The following is a 16,081-nucleotide window of genomic DNA, read 5'->3' as shown; positions in this document are numbered from 1 at the left end:
CACCCACTGACCAGTCAGTCATAAGAATCAGCTAGTTTACAGCATCAGATTTGTCTGATGTATCATGCATATGCACTGCAGTCTAAAGTTCACCTGTTTAGAAATGTAACTGCAAACCGCTTGGCACAAGTGTTATGTATGCCATGGATACATGTAATATATGTCAGCATATTACAGAAGAGGGACCTGTAAGGCTGTGGTTCCCAAAGTGGGGGTCGCGCCCAGCTGTTTGGAGGGGGGGGCGCAGTATGAATAAAGAAGGAATGGTTGGACACATAATGGACAGGTTTTTGATGAAGCATGTCTTCACTTCTCATAATGACTAACTACTCCTGAAACTTGGCTCTTATGAAATGAATGTGTTATTTATAATATAGACAGTTTTGGTCTTCCATACAGAGCTTATGAAGGACAGTATGTGGGGCTGTGCTGTAAGGAGACGGGTGGGGTGATCGACTCATGTTCCTCTTCTGCCTCTGCTCTGAGTTTGTTCTCCTCTGCAGCGGCCCAGTTGAGAAAGGTTCCCCCAAAAAAGCCAGACGGAGAGATCAAGCCTTACTCTTTAATGGAGAGAGAAGGTAAACAGTCACATAGTGCCACTTTGCCATAACCAAGTGTTGACATTAAACATTAAGACTCTATTCCAAGTACACGGTCATAAGAAAGCACTTGTTTCCCTTGTCGGTAACACTGATATAAACTGTGGAAATAAACAAAAATGTGCTGGAAAAAAGCTTCCACAAATCCTTTTATGGTAAGTCTGAACATTGAAGAATGGACTGGAGCTGATCTTCCTCTATAGACCAGAACACGTAATACCAATAAAAATCTTATACACTAACTCAGCAAATGCAGAGTAAATTGTAGGTTATAGCATGTTAGCGCTGACACTCAAAAAAGTAATGTATTACACATTACTTGTCTAAAAGTAATGCATTTTGTTACTTAACTTCCTTGTAACTTTGTGTTACTCCTTACCATGGCTTGAACTGCATTGTGATATGATTATGAGTTGAAAATATAAATGTTGGTCTCCAGTCTTACACATAATGATGACTATGGGTAGAAGATGAACCAGCTAAAAGTGCAAATTCAAGAACCTTGAATCTCTGTAAGCTGATATTTGTAGCCAAGGAGCAAGTTTATCATTTTCAAAAGTTTGAAAAATGTTATAAAATTGTTGTTGTTTTTGTTTTGTTTTGTTTTGGGGGGGGTTTAAAGGTGAGCTTTTACCAAGCACACGCCTATAAAATATGATGCTCTCAATTAGTGCTATTAGTATGTACATATTTTTTTCTGTCTAGCTGTTCGCCAGGAGCAGAAGAGTCTTCCTTGGCCGTTTGCTCCTCCCCACTCCCCCCAGCGCTCGGTAGCCTCCCAGTGGTCCAAATCCCTCAGCGTGGGATGCTCCCCCAGCAGGGCACCCCCTCGAGTCACTCCAACTTCTTCCCCTGGTTGCAACAGGAACCAGAGCCCACAGTCACCTCTCAGCGATCGCTGCAGAGCAAGACGCACCAGGTAAGAAGTAACGCACTTCTTTCTGTAAAATTCACCTGCAACTGCATTATGGAAATCTATATTTTACACATCTTAACATCATGTCAAGGTCAGTTACTGCAAATGAAATTTGCCCACAGTTTCAGCCTCAGTAACAAAGAAAAGCTGGATCTGTGAGAAGAAACACTTAGCAGACACTCTGCAAATGTTGTTCCACCTGTGTAGAGGGTGCCCAGTTTAGACGAAGCAGGATTACACCGCTGTCATTCCCACAGTCAGTTGTTTACATGGACCGCCTTTATGTCATCCTAACACTAGCATCTTTTTCTGTCACACGAACCCTGTGCACGCCATCCTTGACTAAATTCATAGACTTCCTCTGAAGTCTTCCTATTTTCCTCCTGCCTAGCGGCTCTATTTTCAACATCCTTTGTCCAGTATGTCCACTGTCCGTCCTCTGAACATGCCCAAATCGTCTCAACCTCTCTAACCTTTTCTCCAATCCGCTCTGATGTACTAATATTTAATCCTGTTCATTCTGGTCTCTGCCAATGAAAATCTTAACATCTTCACCTCTGCCACCTCCAGCTTGGCCAGCTGTTTTTAGGTTAGTCGCGGCTGAGACCATTTCTGATGAGGTTTACATAGATGGTGCAATTAAAAGGCCAAATTCCTCTTTCAGGTTCCAACTTTCAGATGCTGTTCATCTGCTGTAGGTAGTTTTTTAGGCTAGTTTAATAAATGGCCTCAAAAATGCTAATAAATGCTGTTTTATCTGTGAATCTGTTGTTTTATTCACATTTGTCTGTTTTTGTCGGTTCTGTGTCGATACAATGTTATAGGTGCTTTATACATAAATGGGTCATGTATATAATATGAATATAATAAATAAGTGTAAGTGGTATGTTAATAGCACTAATAGTTGTGTAAAGTTATATAAATTGTATGTGTACTCTTGAATGCATGGTTAAAGTGGCCACTAAGACCAGCAGATCATAAAAACTAGTCAGATACTGTTGTTCTGAGTAGAACAAGGTCCAGATCTCTCACTGTAGTGATTAGTGGCTCGAGTTTTCCTGTAATTTGTAATTATTTTGCTGACCGACTCCTTTCATTCTCTCCTTCTTTCTCTTCTCTTTCCCCTTTTTTCGTTACCCATTGTGCTCCATTTATTTTGTCCCTCTGATTGATTCTGGCTCGTCTCTCTGTCATCAATAGTTCCCTTAATAGATCTCAGCTAGGCTTTCATTGACCAGCCTGCTCCTTGCCTTCAAAGGAATGGCTGATGTGTCTTAGCTCAATAAATAGCCTGTTTTTGTCTTATGAATGGGGAGTCTGTTGTTGCTAGAATAGTTATTCAACTCAAATGAGGAGAGAACCAACTCCTTTTGGCCTTCTTGTTATCAGCACGACAGACTGGAACTTGATGGCCGTGTCTTATCTGCTTGACTTTTTTAGAACTCATTAAACAACCTGCCACAAAACTGCTCTTGTGAAATTGCATTTTGTCACACACAGAAAGGATACTTAAACAGGATATTGTAAATTAAGGCTGCGAGTCTTATTTCCATTCTTCTTTTTTGTGTGTTTTATTTCAACAGTATACCATGCATTTTTTCTGTTTGTTATATTTTGAGTTGTGTAATTATGTCATTTCTTTTTTTTCTTTTTTCTTTCTTCCATCCAAACATGTGCCTGTCTTCTCTCCTTTCTCTGCCTTGCTCTCTATCTTATTTGATTTTCTTCTCATCATCCTTGCTGGCTTCTGCTACTTCTCCAGTAGTCAACAGGGTCTAGTTGCGAGATGCAACTTGTACAGTCGACACATGGACACCAGAGCTGTTGGACTGCTGCACAGATGCTCTCCAGGTGAGGTTTTGTAGAGGTGTTGATGGCAGTTAAAAACCACATCATGCTTGGATGTAAATTCATGTCAATTGTACATTAATTTAATCTACATTCTATACAATGTTTATATGAAAACAGTATAAACGCAATAACAACAATAACATTTTCACGCATCCCAAATGTTTTGATGTTGTTAAACGAATGCATAATCTAGCTTAGTGTTAAATCTGTACCTGGCCCAGTGTTTTTGTTGCAGGTATTACATTTTACATTTAAAATTTTGTCAACATTTTTTTATCCAATTTTTTATTATTTTATTTTATTTTTTATTTCAATAAATAGCAAATGTAAATATTTAGCAAATCACTGGTTTCTGTTCTTATTTAGCCAACCTCTCTGGAAATGTGGTTGTGTGACAGGATAATCGTAACTCATCAGCCACTGACTGACAGCCACAAACTCTAATCCAATGCACTCTGATCACGATGTCCAGTATGATACGCTGGATACGCTGGGCAGCATTGCAAAATATTGATTGAAGACTATGGCAGCTAAAAGACTGCTTCAAAGTTTGGACGTACACCTTGATTACTAAATGACTTTTATTTATTCCTTTCTATTGTTTGGGCAAAATGAAACTGAAATGTGTTTCATATATAGTAGATTCATCAGAGAAGTCAGTTTCCTTTGATCACAGGTTTGTACACTGTTGTTACTATGTTCATGTAGTCAACACTTAGAATGTATCCACTTGAGAGGTAATCCTTGTAAGAAAGTTACTGGGTTCTTTAAGTAAAGCAAATTGGCTCTTACGAGAACCACCCCACACTGCAGAGGAGCATGTTCATCACAGTTACTGTGTCCATGAATATGCTAGGGATCACTTGGGTTTAAATTGATCTTAAGCTCTGATTAAAACACTGACCCAGTTGTGGTTGTCAGACATAACACACAACTGGGTTTTGAAGTGTTAGACAGTCTACATGTAAAATGTTTCTTTCATTATTATGAATGTTTGCTCTCAGAGCACTGAGCATTGGGCCACAGTTGTTAAGTCAGCGCAGTCATGTTGTTGCTAAAGCAAAAATGCAGATTATAAGAAATATTCTTTTTATGGAAAACTGTGTTTCATCAATTTCTCATTTTTATTTGTTATTATTCATCTGTTCCCTTTCCTCACATGTTAGCACCATGTGCCACCTCAGGTCTGAGAGCAGTAGGGGATCAGTCATACACATTGGGATACAGTATTCACTCACAACAAAACAGGTATTCACACATTGATCCACCGATTGTTTTAGAGGTTAGCAGGCATTAAAAAAGAAAACGAGGAGGTTTAGTGTGCAGATGTGGGGTTGAAACACCTCAAAATGTTGTCACAATTACAAAAATTCCTAATTGGAATTACATCCCAGCAGACGGATGACTATGATGGACCGTTTCTCTAAAATGCTCGGGACATGTTTTATGCACCAGATATGCAACCACATCTCCAGACTTTCCTATTAGCTTATTGATGTAATATTAAATTCATGGTGACACATGGATTAAATGCTACATCTGATTATTGTTGGCAACACAATAATCAGTATGATGAGGGAAAAAGATCTGAAGACTTTCTGAGCCTCTTCAATTCCTTAATGGACTATAAGAATCTACGCGCAGGCGACCAGAGCTTTCAGCAGCTTTGAGCAAAGTTGTACAGATATGTCACATTGTGGGTGCAGTGTTAAAGTTGTCTTCCTCAAATAACACAATAACAAGAGTAGCTGATGAGACAGTGTGACATATAATCATCATGTGGGTAGCAGAGTGACAGCAGCCCTCACACACAACCATAGATATGAAGAAATCGGATAAGAGCAATGTTCAGTTTCATATCTGCCCTTACTTTTACCTTTTTACCAACTCCCCGTTCACACAGGAACTGGCCTGTCTTGCTTCCACCTCTCTCTACATCCAAGAAGGACTGCATAAGCAGCACTACCTCTTTAGACAGGAGAGCAACACACCTGGGCGCAGATCCTGAATCCCGTCGTTCTGAAGAGGAGATGAAGGTTCTGGACAGTTCACAGCTTCCAGCAGGCAACCAGAGACCTCTGTTGTGGGAGAGTGACAGAGTTGAAGACCGGTCATGGGCTGTGGGGGTGCACTGCTACACTGCCCAGTGGGTGAAGCAGAAGCAGGAATACAGGAGCACCCGGCCCTGGTGAATGTGTGACGATTACAGACTTTAAACATTATCAAAATGTTGATGCCTAAAATGCTTTCAGACATGTTTGAGCCGACTTTTGAGTGTTTGAGAGCCCACGATGCAACAATTTCTTTGTGAAGTTTAAGTGCCAAAGTTCAGTTCAGAAAAAATACACTTCCAGTCTTTCTGGTTTTAGAAAGGCTATTATAATGGCTGCCTTAGTTGGTTTCCCAAACGAGTTCTTCAGCTGTCAACTAGCTCATCTTTTCTAGTCAACTGCAACTGGATAAGATGAACTAAATGTGGAGCAGTTTTCCGTTGAAGTCAGACTGGCTGCATCCTTGCTAATTGAATAATTGGCCCATTAAGTCAGTGGTGTTACTGGCAAGACAGGTCCAGCTAACTCAGGTAGGTTTTTCATTTTAGTAGCCTTCGCACTGAGCGTTGTTAGGTTCACTTATTTTGTTGTATAAATTGGAGGGAAACAAAGGTTACTAACGTGATCTTGGTTCATACTGACTTTTGTATTTAATTAATTAACAAAATGAATCCAATGGAATTTATTTGAATATGTCATCGTCCATTTTCTTGTATTACTTGGACAGATTGGATAGGATAATAGCATGATCCACTTTCAGTTGATCACATTTGGGTTGTTGCATTTTTTAGCAAATATTTAAAGAGTGATACAGTAGGCTACTCTTAATTTTCCATTTCTGTTTTGCACATGTGTAACAGCTACATGCAGCCACAGACTGTAACATAACGACATGATGTACACACAGGTTACTTGCTTCAATGTACCCTGGCATTGATTTTCCAAGTCTCTGGAAAGATGGATCTGTATCAGTCTTCCAAAAGATTTGATGGTTATGGAGTTGAGTGTGTAACACATCAATCCAAATTCTCCCCTGTTTGACTGGGTTCAGATGTGGTGACAGGGTAGATAGTACATCAGACCATGTGTACTTATGAGATTCCCTCAGGGTAATGTGTGTCAGGCAGTATTTAAAATGATAACTCATAACCCATGTTGGTGTTTTTCAGATCTTGCAAGTAAGAAAATAAATCCTTAAACATGCAAACACAGTCTGTAGACTGCGCTGGGTGCTAATGGTACAGGTCATCCACAAGTGCAAAGCACAGAAATAGACAATTAGTCATTTTTAATATTTGTTCAAAAATCAAACAATTAAAAAAGAACAGAAACTGTGTATTTGTGGAGAAGTCAAGCAAAACATTTTGATTTATTTTGGACTTAAAGAAGTCTCCCATGGACAGAGCTTCCTGCAACTTTCCACTAACCGGAGTTTCATTAAATAATGGAAATGTTTGTGAGACAAAACATATATTTTTAGGTTTTTCAGACAGAATTGAAAACAAATTGGGTAGAAAGTTTACACATTTTTGCTGTAATGTAAACTTTAGTTAGAATGGTCCATAAAGCCAAACGATAGATCCTTATTTTGTCATTTTTACACTTCCATGAACTTTAGTATTCCAACAGTCAGAATGGGCTTAAACCCTAATGCCAAAACCTGTTACCTGGGTTTAACTGAACTTATAACTTCTCTGTTTGGTTGTTTTTTGTTGTCTTGTTTTGTTTTAGTTGAGTCAGTCTGCTTTGGAGTTCATACTTAAAAGAAGCAGAATCTGGGATTTATATGTGTCACTTAGTCTTTTCTGAATAAATTAAGCCAAATGAGAAAAAGCTAGAATTCATATCATACATTGTGTTTGAACAATGCTTCCAAACCCGGGGTAGAGGCGCAGTATGATCATTCATACAGTATCAGCAGATGGAAGACACAGAATTACTGGAATGTACACAGTGGAAACTGCCAGAGGAAGACAAGGCGGGAATGTTAACAGGACTGTTTTCTTTTTAAACAATTCCCCACTGGTCCCGTGAATTCCTGGATTTGTTTGAGGTACTTTTTTAGATGAACCATCTTCAAAATCCAGAGGGAGAGGGCCATTTTTTACCTTGTTACTTAAGGAAGATCATTAAAGCTAAGAGGCCCCTGGCATTGACTCACATTAGTGCTGCTATTTCACTGGCACTGACGACTTCATGTCACAGAATTCACAGAAACATCCTTTCTATGCTGTACAATATAAAAAAACCTTATTACTTGGCACCTGTAAACACTAAAAGTAAACTGAATGTAGTTATTCTGCTCGATGGATCAGCGTCTCTCTGGTCAGCAATTTGTTTAACAGCGACGTCCACTGTAGCTGCAAGGAATAAACCCAGGTAACTACAATCGGATATATGACTTTTGGGACACAATAATCCCAAGAGATTTCACCTGCATCTCATAGTCATTAAGATCACCATAATTACCCTCCATTGGATACCTTGGATCACCCAGGAGAAGCTGGACTGGGTGTTTTCACACCAACAGTGTTTATTCTGTTTAAATCGAACCCTGCTTCACGTCCTCCTTTGTGCAGTTCGTTTATGCAGATGTGAGCACGGTGATCGCAAAACAACTGAACTCCAGAGCGTTTCATTTACAGGTGTAAGTTTGAGCTAAAAGCCTGCTGGCTGCGCATGCTTTGCAGAGTACACCACCAGGAGTGGAGCCTAGCTGTAAAATTAATGTATATTATCCATGTTGTCCACTTGGTCAAAACCCACAACCTAATGTTACTTTTGTTGCTGCTCTCCCAGACACATCTGCCCAATAAGCGGACTAAACATTCTCACATAGTTTATGGTGACACAATGCAGCTCGTTCTCACCAACTAATTCAGGGCAGAATAAACGAACTAACACATGAAAAGAGCCTCAAATTAAATCAACAAAATTTGAAAAACATGGCAACCTGATCAACTCAACGTAAAGGATTAGAAAATGATTTTAACCCAGAAGGCGTCACGGCTAGAAGAGGATCTTGGTATAAAAATGCAGTCAGCAAACAGTTTTTGCAGACTGTGTGCAGCATCACAGCACCTCACATATATCCCATGATACTGATGAGTAGTGTTGGTTATAAAGACTGTTCTGATAAACAAAAATCTGATTCCCTTTGGAGCGGGTGTAACGCTGAGTTGTTTGCAGAGCTTAAATAGTTTTTCAGACTTTTTGTATATCTCGTGTATTCGCTACGAGGACTCAAAAGTGTGATTTAAAAAACACAATATTTCGACCCTCTTGCACTGCACACTAAGGCACAGGCTTATGAACTACTGGCTTTGTTTGTGTCTTATAGACAATGTGTGGGGACACTTTGCTTGAATGGCTGCAGCCACTGCAGTAACATAAAACTGACTGGAACTTAAATACCAATTACTTCATAACTGGGTTGATGCCGTTCTCCTCACCTCTTTAATGTGCTTGGTGTGCAGAGGATAGTAGAAAACATATTTGTTCTGTCCAGCTAAATACAAGTTAAAGAAATGTTCCAGCACACCACAACAAACTGTGAGAGGAAGGTGGAGGAAACCTAAAACATACAAACTCAATACAGAAACCTCAACTGGGATTCAAACGAAGAACCTCTTTGCTACAAGGCAGGAATAGGAGGAATACAAAGAACATTAAAGACTAAAGCAACTCAAATTTCCTAAAGGCATGAAGTTATTTAAGTCACCAGTCAGTTTATTCAGGTTTCTCACCGTTGCTTTCTGAATATCTCACACTCTGACCTTTCAAGCAAAGAGCTCATTGTTGCTGAACTTGTTTTTCCCCTTTCATGCAGCAGAGGAAACTCTGAGAGTGAGATCTGCTCTCAGCGAAATGTTTGCCTTATGTGTGGAGGTTTTCTGTTAGAGCCAAATGTAGCTGCTTCTTAAAAACTAGTAACAAGTGGTAAAGTGAAAATCTTGGACTCAAAAATTGTGTTGGTACAGTATATTAGTATATACACTTACTGGCCACTTTGTATAGCTTGCTGGTATCAGGATGATTGTTCTGAAGGATGAAGCCTTCAGAACTGTCTTACTTCTCCATGGTACAGGGGGCTGAACAATAATAAGATCTTTATCTGTCTTGATAAGTTTGTCAAGATTCTTTCCATTTGGAATAATATGAAACTAAAGTAAAATGCTGTTTTCAGATTTTAAATGGTAAATGGCCTGTGTTTATATAGCGCTTTACTAGTCCCTAAGGACCCCAAAGCGCTTTACACATCCAGTCACGCACACATTCACACACTGGTGATGGCAGCTACATGTAGCCACAGCCACCCTGGGGCGCACTGACAGAGGCGAGGCTGCCGGACACTGGCACCACCGGGCCCTCTGACCACCACCTGTAGGCAACGGGTGAAATGTCTTGCCCAAGGACACAACGACCAAGACTGTCCAAGCCGGGGCTCGAACCGGCAACCTTCCGATTACAAGGCGAACTCCTAACTCTTGAGCCACGATTAGAGAAGTCTCCTCTTAAATTTTGTGATTTTTTTTTAAACAAGTTAAAATGTCGCACTTGTTGGCGATGCCATCGGTGTAAAAAGACAACCTCACTGTAGCGGTTCAAGTTTAGCACTTCATTATTTTGTATGACGGACAGAAGCTCGCTGGCCGTTTCCAACTGTTTTCAGTCTTAATCCTAAAGTAAGCCAAACCGAATCCCAGCATTGTAACATCACAAACATCTCAGTGAAAACACAATTCCCCAAGTTTTAATTGCAGTAACCAATATTTCTATTTACAGTGTCCAACTATTATTAACATTTGAGCTACGACGTCAGGGAGTGTGTGTGTCGGGGGGGGGGGGGTTAAACTTTGTACACAGCAGCTTTTATAATTTACAGTTTGAAGGAAGTTGAGCCATTCCAGAAACCACCAAGCCACCATTCCTTCTCCTGAGTCCAAGTGTGGGGAATCTATTCAGCCTCGTGGAGTAAGGCGAGGTAGACGTCAGACTGGAGGAAGCGTGGGTAACAGTCTGTGTCCAGAAGTGAGTAGATGCGTTTCTGCGCGTGGGACAGAGAGCTACGAGAGGGAGCCTGCAGCAGCTGGATCGTCAGGTCTCTGGTCGTACTGTCCAGATTTACCTGCAATAGGACACAGTGATGGTGCAATAGCCACATAAAGTCAATTCAAATACTATATGGAAAGACAAGCCAAAAAATAAATAGATAAAAATCGGCATCAAAATCGAGTTTGACTTAAGACTATTTGTTTTCTCCTCAGCCTCGATTACCAGGTAGCACAATAATGAGTGCTGTATCATCAACATTGTTCCAGTAGAGACGGTTTGGAATAACTTGAGGTTACTGAAGGAAAACCAGCCAACAAATGCTCAAAGTCTCCAGGTGAAGAGTTCATGAAGATGGTGGAAAGAATGAGGAGCATGCAAAGCTGATAATGAACAAAGTTCCCTTAAACAGATAATTATTAGCATGCGTCTGTGACAAAGAAATGTATAGAACTTGTGCAAGCTTTACAGATAACCTCACATCCTCAGAATTCCTTCTGCAGCTTTACATCTGCCAAGATCAGCGAGTGTCACAGTACAACAGTGCATGATTTCGGTGTGTGAATACTCCCAGAACAGAGGAGCACTTTCCGAATTATGTTGACATGGCACTGTGATCGTGTTTGTTTTATTCATTTTTCCACCTCAGAATTGAGCTTCAGTACAGACTTGATGCGTTTGGGTTTTCCAAATCTGCTGCTAGCACATGTTAACTTACAAGATTTCATTCATAGTTATGAACACAAAAGGAAGCTGCTTTGTAGCTTATGCTCCTTTTACTTTGTCAACACTGTTTCTTTGTTCTTCAGCGTAGAAATGTCCAAATTTTTGACGATATGGTGGGCTACAACTTCTTGGGCTTTGCAGATAACCTTTATCTTGTAGTGGTTCGGTGTTAAATCATGTCATTTAGGTCCTCCTACTTTTTCAGTGAGTATTCTTGGAGCTCGCCAACATAAAGCACAGTTTGATTCCTGGACGGTCGTCTTTCCGTTAATAAACTTTAATAAGTGCAGTTCTCTTCTTCCTGGCTTAAAAACCTTCAACTAGACAGAAAAGATCGCTTTGTTAAAGTTCCAGTGCTAATGCTAAATTAATGGCATCCCCTGAATCACATCAAAAGTCATACTGTTCACACTCATACTGACATTTTACTTTTGGACTTTACCTACTGTGCACCTTGCTATAGCTGCAGTATAAGACAGGAGCTGGACTCCTGGGAAACAAGGGACCTACTGGAGAAGCAAATGAATTTTTTTTTTCTCCACAGTATTTGGTCCTTTAAGTTCAGCTACTGTCACACATATAATCTCATGCTGTGGGGAAATGCCTCTATTAGTGGAAGAAAACAAAACAAAAAAACAACAGCTCCACATGAATGCAGCTATTGATGGAACGCTATAACGCCAAATCTGAACCACCCACACAAGCTTCTTGATAACACAGAGAGACTCTGAGCAGTAAAACAGTTGGCAATGCAGAAAGAGGAAAAAATAAACAGGACTTGAATTACAATTCCTGTTCCAAGAAGACAGGCTGCCCAGTGCAACCAGTAAGACTGAGTATGAACATGTGTACCTCCCGGGGGGCTCCTGGCTGGATATAGGTTGCGCAGATGTCTTTGGCTCTCCTTTGCAGGCTGAAGTTGGTGGACGAATGTTTGTACCGCTCACAGGCTTGATAGAACTGCAGGTTCTCCTCGCTGAACTCAGAGCGCAGGAATGCTCCAAATACTGAAACACCAGCTGCCAGGAAGAGGACGACAAGTGAGCCTTAGCACAACATCAATTTATGTATCTTATAGCACAGAACACAGAAACACTTTATCATGCCTGAAAGGAAGACTAGAGAAAGCAACCGAGCTCTACTCTTTTTCCATGTGAACGTCCTACTGAAGGTTAGAAATGTCATGAACATACCACATGATCTCTTTGATTTCTGGCACGGTCAAATGTGATGTCTTGTTATTCCTCCCTACCATCGAGAGGATCGTACCACTTATACAAACTCATTAACTGCTAGATGGGGTTTATAATGGCTTCTAAACAGCTGTTCACCTTTCCCCCCCTTTGCATTTAAAGACAACAGATAAACTAGTTAAATGCAGGATCTGGGTCTGCTGCTAAGAGCCACTGGATTTCTTTCATTCGCAGCTCCAGCTAGAACAACGGCTTTATACTTATTAACATTTTTCCATTACAACCTAAAAATGGTAATAATACCTTTACATTTATAATAAATGGTGAACATGACCACTGACTGAGTCCCTTGTGGTCATTTGCTATGACGTGCACTAAGACTAGAGTTCTGTTATTGTCAGGAGTCAACTTTTTATTTTATTCTTTTCAACATTTAATTGTTAATTATGGTAAAATATTAATTATAAACAATGACTGTGGTGAGTCAATTTGAAGTAATAGTGTTCAACTTTGAACAAGCTGGGGGACACGGAGGAGACGTTTTAAAAGCAAGATGATAATCTGACATTTAGACATTTTTGTGATGCAACCTGACATCATCTCCTTTCTTTTAATCACAGCAGGACTCAGACTGCATGGATCAGTTATGTTAGCTTTGCCGGTTTTATTTTTAATTTAAGAAATTCTATATTGCAGTGTTTTGTTTGTTTGTTTGTTTGTTTGTGTGTGTGTGGGGGGGGCTTTGTCAACAAAGCTTGATTTTTCTGATAGCATGCTCACATTTGATCTGCCTGAATAGGCTTTGCAAAGAACTTATCCAGTTACCACAAACGTTCTCCTTTAGAAGTAGTATGCTGGTCACATTACTGGCACAACCTTCCTTTGTATAATGTACACAAAGACATCGCCCAAGGCTGAAACCCTGAATAATTTAGTCATGTCTATAATTTTGTCAGACTGGGTAGTGCACATGATGACGAGGAAACTGACGTGACAAGAAAAACAAATGAATGGAAACATTCTGTGGCATTCAGAATATGCTGTAAATGCATCGGTGTTATCAAAGGGCTTCATCGGGACATGCCCTGCTTTTCTTGAATGGGTGAAAACGATAGACGACACCAGCACAAAGCATACTACCAAGAAACAGGATTCAGGAGCCTGTACACGCTTCCCCTTCACGCACCGTTAAACCCAGAACCCTTGTTAATATCAAGGAAGTCAAACATTCTCAAGCCTTTACACAGACTTTGAAACAGCTGTGATTTATAACCGTCTTGGTGTTTACCATCTATTCTATTCATAGAAGCAGCAGGGGTAGGGTAAGTGCTGCACTTTTAGCAGCACAGAGGGGTCACTGACGTCAGACCAGATGTCGACATCGATTCAGCTTAAAAACTTGAGAAACATGTGATTTTTTTTGTTGCGCAAACATGTCTTCAAGGCAGAAGTTGTGAGACACTGAAATGTCACAGGATAGGATTCAGGTCAGAATCTCACAAACAGTAAGGACATTAAAGTAAATGACCTTTTACACTCAAGTGCAAAAGCTAAAGTATCTTTCTCAGTGTCAGGTTATCCTGCTGCAATTTGAAGTATATAAAGAAAATACTTTATTGTATTTCTTTGAATCTGAACACAATTCTTTTATTTTTCCAGAGTTTACATTATTAGTACCTGTTAAACAAGAATGCAATAAATGGCAACTCCCACAGCTGCGCCGTCATCCTGAAAATGATTACTGCAAGGGTTCAATTGTGAATGACGGAAAACAAATCACCTTTGTGATCCAGGGAAGCAGTGGATTATTTAATTTAAGCAAAGTGTAATCTCTGATATGTAAATGAAGTAACAGGAGTATTGCTGGTGTCCTCAAACCAAGCAGCCCCCATAAAAGAAAAAAGAATGGATATAACAATCAAAACTGTTATTTCTCCAAAATACAGGCACTCCAAGTAGGTTTGGAGGAATAATAAAGCGGCTTTATTTTTAATTCACTCGTACGTGTCTTTCTATGCTGTTAACCATGAAATGAAAATGACACAGTGGTTTCATGAGGTGTTGTAGATGATTAAATTAAAGGGTCATTTTAGCACATTGTTAGGTGGTTGCTAGGCAACATGACAACATAATTATGTTTAATTCAGCCTTTGTGGATATAAATGAAAAGTTATTGTCATGACATTAGGATGCTTTTGCGAGGCGTCACAAGTCATAAAAGCCAATTGCTAGATGGTTGCTAAGTAACATGGTGACATATCTGACACAGAAAAATCTCCAGCAGACTAAAATGTACCTGTGTGTAAAGTTTGGTTGCTCATTTGCCAACGAGCAGGTGGCCTTTTATTACTTTTCCCAATCCTACCTGGAATCTCTGATCCATTTTGCTTTAACCGTATTATTTGCTGTGTGTTCTTTCCTTCCCAAATCCTCTGTATTCTCCCAAATCCAATCATTACCTTATATAGAGTCTAAAAACATAGCAAAGAAAAAAAACTAAATTAACACCATAATGTTAAGTTACACAGCTCTTAATGAAAGAAATGCAAGTTGAAAATCGGTTTTCGTCATGTCGTGTGCGTAATTCAAGGTCACAGGAAATTAAAATAGCCAGGCCTTTAAGGGCTGGATTCAAAGTCACACCAAAAATTTAATATTCTTCAAGTGTTCCCTTAACTTTAACTATAACTTCGGGGGGGGTGTCTAGGGCAGCGGTCCCCAACCCCCGGGCTGTGAGTTGTTTGGTACCGGGCAGCGAGAGTCAAGGCTCGGGTGAGAAATCTATGGTTTTCAGGTTTTTTTATCCTTAACTCAGTTTCCTGGGTCTTTTCCCGTGTTGTAGTTGTGTTTCTTGGTTCTTATTTTGAAAGAAATATTTACACGTTACCATAGCAACCAGAGAGCATTAAGGGGCAGAGAGAGGGATGTTACTCTCAATGTTGTTGGCGCATTTCAGGACGACGCTGCTAATAAAGTTGCACAATTACACAGTGACTTCGTGTTTATTATTATTATATTTAGAAAACACCACAGTTTGTGTCTTGGTCGTATCATTTTATTTTGTTGTATTTTTCCACTACGGTCCGTGAAAACATTGTCTGACATTAAACTGGTCCGTGGGCGTCGACTCTAACTTGTAGTGGAACTAAAAATGTCACGTCCGTCCTCAAGTAAGACGTGCAGCACAAGTTATGGAGAAAGCAAACATGCACGACGACCGTCAGTGTCCTATCAGGGCGATCTGACTTGAATGTCTCCCCAGTGCAAGAGTGATGTGCAAGTCTGACAGCAGGGCCAAAAGAAAGATCTGCAGGTCACCAAGAATTTGGGGATTCAACCTCTGGAGTATAAATGAAACTCTGGTGACCATTCAGCGGGCGAGATTTCCCCCAACACTTCTTTTCCCACTGGGAATTCTTTTTCATTGGCTACTCCAGCATTTCCTCTTTCCCGCACTGCCAAAATTATTTTCATTAATTTCTGACATCAGATATCCTTCTAACGACTTTCCTCAGTGTCCTTCAGTCTGTCTGTCACACCTGATCAACAACTTGTCCCTAATGATTTTTCCATGTATTAACTTTAAGAGTTCATCTTCTCTCTGCTGGCTCTACTCCAACAGTGTATAGACTCCAGAGGATTTTACCCGACTCCAGTCTTCATTTTAAATGCATAACCTCCTGGTTTGCTTTC

The 16,081-nt window shown here is 40.1% G+C and overlaps 2 protein-coding genes across 8 annotated transcripts in view; one reads left to right on the top strand and one right to left on the bottom strand.

The window, feature by feature from the left end:
* Positions 1–7,265, top strand: part of atat1 (alpha tubulin acetyltransferase 1) — a 22,043-nt gene extending 14,778 nt beyond the window's left edge. The window contains exons 8-13 of one of the 6 annotated variants that reach the window (XM_005750684.1): positions 504–578; positions 1,305–1,518; positions 3,278–3,366; positions 4,006–4,042; positions 4,533–4,614; positions 5,270–5,435. In XM_005750684.1, coding sequence (XP_005750741.1) covers positions 504–578; positions 1,305–1,518; positions 3,278–3,366; positions 4,006–4,042; positions 4,533–4,614; positions 5,270–5,374 — 602 coding nt within the window. In that variant the 3' untranslated portion in view covers positions 5,375–5,435. The other 5 variants (XM_005750683.1, XM_005750682.1, XM_005750685.1 and 2 more) reach the window with 5 other exon arrangements.
* A 2,879-nt stretch (positions 7,266–10,144) lies between these two features.
* LOC102207208 (regulator of G-protein signaling 8) overlaps positions 10,145–16,081 on the bottom strand; it is a 10,965-nt gene continuing 5,028 nt past the window's right edge. For both annotated transcript variants that reach the window (XM_005750681.1, XM_005750680.1), the window contains exons 5-6: positions 12,048–12,214; positions 10,145–10,545 (exon numbers count right to left, since the gene is read on the bottom strand). In XM_005750681.1, coding sequence (XP_005750738.1) covers positions 10,375–10,545; positions 12,048–12,214 — 338 coding nt within the window. In that variant the 3' untranslated portion in view covers positions 10,145–10,374. The remainder of the gene's footprint in view (positions 10,546–12,047; positions 12,215–16,081) is intronic.

The sequence above is a fragment of the Pundamilia nyererei genome, unplaced genomic scaffold, assembly GCF_000239375.1.
Source record: "Pundamilia nyererei isolate P.nyererei 1_Seehausen unplaced genomic scaffold, PunNye1.0 scaffold00284, whole genome shotgun sequence".
Taxonomy (NCBI): Eukaryota; Metazoa; Chordata; class Actinopteri; order Cichliformes; family Cichlidae; genus Pundamilia; species Pundamilia nyererei.
Note: the sequence above shows the minus strand (reverse complement) of the source record. Positions and strands in the feature narration are given on the sequence as shown.